At 43.9% G+C, this 5,890-nt stretch overlaps 1 protein-coding gene across 1 annotated transcript; it reads left to right on the top strand.

The window, feature by feature from the left end:
- Window positions 1–888: 888 nt before the first annotated feature.
- On the top strand, window positions 889–1,920 carry LOC107300196 (zinc finger protein 501-like). Its single transcript, XM_029286954.1, has one exon. The coding sequence runs from the start codon at window positions 889–891 to the stop codon at window positions 1,918–1,920; it is 1,032 nt and encodes a 343-aa protein (XP_029142787.1).
- Window positions 1,921–5,890: the final 3,970 nt, after the last annotated feature.

Here is a 5,890-nt window from a genome sequence, read left to right as displayed (position 1 = left end):
GGTGCCCCCACCCTCTGGAACGAACTACCCCCCGAGATCCGGACGATTCCGGACCTCCTACCTTTTCGCCGCGCCCTCAAGACATGGCTCTTTCAACAAGCGGGTCTGGCCTAGGGAGAATTTTTAAATAGGGACAATTTTAATTTAAATTTTAATTAATTATACAGCGAAAAAAAATATTTGGTTTTTAACAGGTTTTATGGGGGATGATGTTATGTGTTTTAATATGCTGTAAGCCGCCCTGAGTCCTATAGGGAGAAGGGCGGCATATAAATCCATGTTTAAATTAAATTAAATTAAATAACAGGGAGTGTGAGTGTGTAATGGACAGCTGGAAATTTTGTCAATATGCAGATTTTCTAATATCACAGGTAGTCCTCAGCTTATGACCACAACTGAGCCCCAAATTTCCTTTACTAAGCAAGGCAGTTGCTAAATGAGCTTTGTCCCATTTTACAACATTTTTGCTACAGTTGTTAAGCAGAACACGTGGTTGTTAAGTGAATCAGGCCTCCCGCGTTGACTTTGCTTGTCGGAAGCCAACTGGAAAGGTTACAGACGGTGATCACATGACCCCAGGACAATGCACCTGTCATAAATACATCTCAGTTGCTGTGTGCCTGAGTGATTTGGGCCATGTACCACCGGGGGTGGGGGGATGCCGCAATGGTTGTAAGTGTAAAAACTGGCCGTAAGTCACTTTTCTCAGTGCTGTTGTAACTTCGAACGGTCACTAAACGAATGGTTGTAAGTCGAGGATTACCTGTATTAGGTTTTTGACACAACAAATACTTGTTTGGAATTTATGTGGCTTTGTGATTCGTTGTCGTTGCCTTTGAACAGGTTAGGGAAATACAAGAGTGACCTGGGAGGAGAGTTCTCGGTTCCATGATGCCTCCGAAAAGGTCCCGAGGGAAACTTCCTCAGATAGCCACTCGTAAAAGACGCTTGAAGAGTCGGTGGAAGTTGGAGGAGCAGCAGAAGAGCGGCCTGCTTTTGGGAGAAGAGAAAGGGAAAGCAAGGAGCCCCAACAAAAAGGCCAGGAAGCGAAAGGGCCCCCCGGCCCCCCAGAGAAGTTACGCGGGGGAGAATCCTAACATCTGCACGGAGTGCGGGCAAACGTTTGCGCAGACTTTGGATTTGGTGAGCCACCAAAGGATCCATGCTGGAGAAAAGCCCTATATATGCTCTGACTGTGGGAAAACCTTTAGCATCAGTTCCAACCTGAGCAGGCACCAGAGGACTCACACCAGGGAGAAGCCCTACCTTTGCTCAGAGTGTGGGAAAAGCTTCACAGACAAGTCATCTTTGGATCAACATGTGCGAACCCATTCAGGGGAGACCCCCTTCCAGTGTATTGATTGTGGGAAATTGTTCCGGCAGAGTTCCCATCAGAAGCGGCCTCTGAAGGGCCCCCCAGGAAAACAGCAGAGCAGCTGCACCCCTTCAGAGACTACTGTGGTCACCACCAGCTCAGCCCCTGGCCGTGCTCAAAGACCCCGCGTTTCTAAAAAGCAAGACTCTCCCTTTGAAATCCCCCACACGTGTGCCGAATGCTGGCAGAGCTTCAACCAGACCTCAGACCTGGTCAAGCATATGCGCATCCACACGGGCGAGAAGCCGTTTGAGTGCAGCCACTGCGGGAAGTGTTTCAACGTCAGCTCCAACCTCATCCGGCACAAGAGGATCCACACAGGGGAGAAACCTTACACCTGCTCCGTCTGTGGGAAGAGCTTCACCGACAAATCCACCCTCACCCAGCATAACCGCATCCATACGGGAGAGAAACCTTACACCTGTAGTTACTGCGGGAAAAGCTTCAGCCGGAGTTCTCATCACAAGAGGCACCAGCGGATCCACGTGGGGGAAAATCCGGTCTCTCTCCTGCCTCTGTGGCCTTATCCTAACCAAATGTACTGAGAGCCCTTCTGTTGGGCAAGGCAGAATTTCCCCTCCACATTTGCAGCTGATGGTTCAACCTGGGTTTCACCTGGGTGTTTGGATCCAGGGCAGGAATGATGCTTCACCTCTGGTGTGGAGCACACTCACTCTTCAGTAGTGGCCAAAATTGTGGAAACCTTTTGGGAAAAGTGTATTTTTGAGGTTTGATGGCTAATAATACCACTTTTTTGGGGGGGGGGAGTAGTACCGTGAAATTATATATCAATGGAAAGATAATTTAATCAAGAATGTAATCCAACAAAGTTTGTTCAATTATCTGTATTGTATTCTATGAAAAGTTATAGCCAAATAACCAGAAAAAAGGAAGCCCAACTTGCTTAGGTTGATATCAGGTAGCTTTCCTTCATCTGATTGTAGCCAATAAGCATGAGTGTTTAGAGAGCCAATCAGGTGTCATCTTGTTTTGGCAGTGAGCCAATCAGATCACAGTAGGATTCAGTGATTGATGTCATGTGTTGAAGTTGAGAGGAGGACATTTGTCAGTGTGTTATGTGATCACTATCAAGTTGGTTGGTTTTTTTTGTGTTCTTTCATTTAGTGAGCTTGTAAAACGTAATAAAATTACAGTAATGGTGCAAAGAGTTGACTGGTTGCCCAGAAAGCAATGTAAAATAATAATATTAAGTGAACAAGGCTACAGTTATAAAGAAATTAGAAGAAAACTTGGTGGAAACTTAACCAAAGGTGGCATTTCTACTGTACACTTTTCCCAAAAGGTTTCCACAATTTTGGCCACTACTGTACCTGTCAGTGTCCCTTCAAAAAAAAAAAGCGTCACACAGTGAGACTTGGAAAAGATGTAGGTTTTTTAAAGATATTGTTGACAGGCATGCCACAGCAGGCCTAAAACACCTTTCCCATTTTAGATGGGAATGCTATACAGGGAGTCCTTGTTTAGCGTCTACCTTCTTTAGCAACCATTTTGCAATTATGACCGTGACGAAAAAAATAACCTCATAAGCAATCTTTGCGTTTACAACCTTTTCAAGTCTGCAAAACAAAGGAAAACTGAAGTAAGGTCATAAGCATAGGGGTGTTTCATAGCCTCTTTGCTTAACAATGGAATTTCCAGTCCCAATTGTGGTTGCTAAACAAGGACTACCTGTACATTCTATTATTTACCTCACATGCATCTAAATGTCCTAAGACGAATGCTCACATTCCATGACGAGAGAGAAAGGTTTGGATTTTCATCTACCAAAGTCGAGATCCTTTCCGTGAATGGGACTGGAGCCCTTTCAGCAAAACTCTTTTTGCTTCTCTTTTGCAGGGATTCCTGCTCCATCTGGACTTTTCTTTCCACCAAGGCATCTCAGATATGCAGACAGGTTTTGTAACTGTTCATAGAATATTATTGTAATTCAATAAACAGGTTTAAGGCATGATGTTTACAGATCTAATTGACACTGTTGCACTGAGTATGTGACAGAGTCAGTTTGGTATAAGTAATAATAATAATAATACTAGTAAAGTTGGAAGGGACCTTGGAGGTCATCTAGTTCAACCCCCTGCTCAGGCAGGAAACCCTATACAATTTTGGACAAATGGCTGTCCAGTCTCTTCTTAAAAACCTCCAGTGTTGGAGCATTCACCGCTTCTGGAGGCAGGTTGTTCCACCGGTTAATTGTTCTACCTCTCAGGAAGTTCCTCCTTAGTTCTAGGTTGCTTCTCTCCTTGCTTAGTTTCCACCTGTTGCTTCTTGTCCTGCCTTCAGGCGCCTTGGAAAATAGCTTGACTCCCTGTTCTTTGTGGCAGCCCCTGAGATATTGGAACACTGCTATCATGTCCCCCCTTGTCCTTCTCTTCGTTAAACTAGACATACCCAATTCCAGCAGCCGTTCCTCATATGCTTTAGCCTCCAGTCCCCTAATTATCTTTGTTGCTCTTCTCTGTACTCTTTCTAAGTAATTAAAGCACCATGCTAGAAACCAAGAGATTGTGAGTTCTAGTTCTGCCTGAGGCCAGCTGGGAGATTTTGGGCCATTCCCTCTCTCTTAGCCCTCAAAGAAGGAGGTAAGGGCAAAACACTTCTGAAAAACCTTGCCATGAAATCTGCACAGATTAGTGCAGCCAGTCTCCAGGTGTCTACAATGACTCCAAAGGCACGCACAGTTACACACACACAGGCACATACAGAGAAAACCTGAGTACGAGAACAGTGTCTTCCTCTGATGAAGATATTAACAATGGGGTCCTTGCTTGTCTTTATCTTAAGCTTCTATAAGATTTGTTGTGTATTCTTAGATTTCCTGCAAATTGGGTGACTGAATGGTTTTTAGTCTGTCCAAGAAGTGGGGCGGGGGGGGGGGGGAAGGACAAGGCTCTGTTCTTTCTGGCAGCCAAAGGAAAAGTTATCCTATAGGCATGGAGCTCCATGGCAGAGTGGGAGGGGTCGATGGCACTTGAGCAGCTGGAATGATCAAAGCTGCTTAAGTTAGTTTATCCATTCCAGAGAAGGGCAATTGTCTCAAAATGGAAGTCTCTGATTTCCTGAAACCACAGAGGTACAGGTCTAGTCCTTGACTTACAACCACACTTGAGCCCAATTTTTTTTTCACTGCTAAGTGAAACATTTGTTAAGTGAGTTTGGCCCCATTTTACAACCTTTTCTTGCCACAGTTGTTAAGTGAATCCCTGCAGTTGTTAAGTTAGTGACAGGGTTGTTAAGTGAATCTGGCTTCCTCATTGACTTTGCTTGTCAGAAGGTCGCAAAAGAGGATTGTGTGACGCTGGCACACAGCAACCATCATAAATATGAGCCAGTTACCAAGCAGCTAAGATTGTGATCATATAGCCATGGGAACGCTGCAATGGTTGTGTGAAAAACGGTCATAATTCACTTTTTTTCAGTGCTGTTGTAACTTTGAACGGTCACTAAAGGAACTGTTGTGAGTCGAGGACTACCTGTATGTGCAGACTTTGGGCATTTGCAAGCCCCAAGTCATATTGTCGGATCATCTGGGAATTCATCTGATACCAAAACAGAACTGCACAGTGTTTCTCAACATTGGCAACTTTAAGACGCATCAATTTTAGCAGCCTGGCTGGGTAATTCTGGTAATTCAGACCCACACATCTTAAAAGATTGCCAAGGTTGAGAAACACTGTGCTAGCAACTCTCTCACATATCTTTCCTATCATCATAGAAATTTGTGCAAATAGTCCTTGACTTAATGACCATTTGTTTAACAACTAAAGTTATGACAGCATTGAAAAAAGTAGCTAATGATATGTCCTCGTACTTACGACCATCATAACCTCCGTATGGTAATGGGTTTGTGATTTGAGTGCTTGGCAACCAGCAAATATGTATGAGAATTGCAGCATCTACCTCAGGGGTCTTCAAACTTGTCCCTTTTATGACTTGTGGACTTCAACTCCCAGAATTCCTCAGCCAGGCACGCGTGCCTGGCTGAGGAATTCTGGGAGTTGAAGTCCACAAGTCATAAAAGGGACAAGTTTGAAGACCCCTGATCTACACTCTTCCCAGACACCTTTTGACAAGCAAAGTCATGGGGGGGAGAGCCCAATTTGCTTAATGATCATAGTGATTTACTTAACAGCCATGTCAAAAGATTGTAAAATCAGGTGCAACTCACTTAGCAGCTGTATCACTTAGTGATGGAAGTTCCAGTCCCAATTATTGTTGTTAAGTTGAGGTCTCCCTATAATGTTGAATAAGTCAAGAGTCTGGGAGGACCTTTCGTGAGTAACGCCATTTTATTAAGTGGCATTAGCTTTTTGTGAAGTTACAGCTTTTAATAAAATTTGTTAACCAAATTTCATTGGTTAGCAGTTAGTTAATTTTATTAGCAGTAAATAAAATAAATTTTATTTGTTAGTACCAAAAGGTGCTCCCAGACTCCTGATGTTTTGCTCCCATAAACTAAGATGGCTATCCTCCTACATTAAATAGGAATTGCATCAC

Source organism: Protobothrops mucrosquamatus, unplaced genomic scaffold, assembly GCF_001527695.2.
Source record: "Protobothrops mucrosquamatus isolate PMUCROS unplaced genomic scaffold, P.Mucros_1.0 scaffold6353, whole genome shotgun sequence".
Taxonomy (NCBI): domain Eukaryota; kingdom Metazoa; phylum Chordata; class Lepidosauria; order Squamata; family Viperidae; genus Protobothrops; species Protobothrops mucrosquamatus.
This window is presented reverse-complemented; position numbering and strand designations above follow the sequence as displayed.

What these genes read in the sequence shown, in the direction of transcription:
- LOC107300196 (XM_029286954.1), top strand. Translation starts at nt 889, where the DNA reads ATGATGCCTCCGAAAAGGTCCCGAGGGAAACTTCCTCAGATAGCCACT.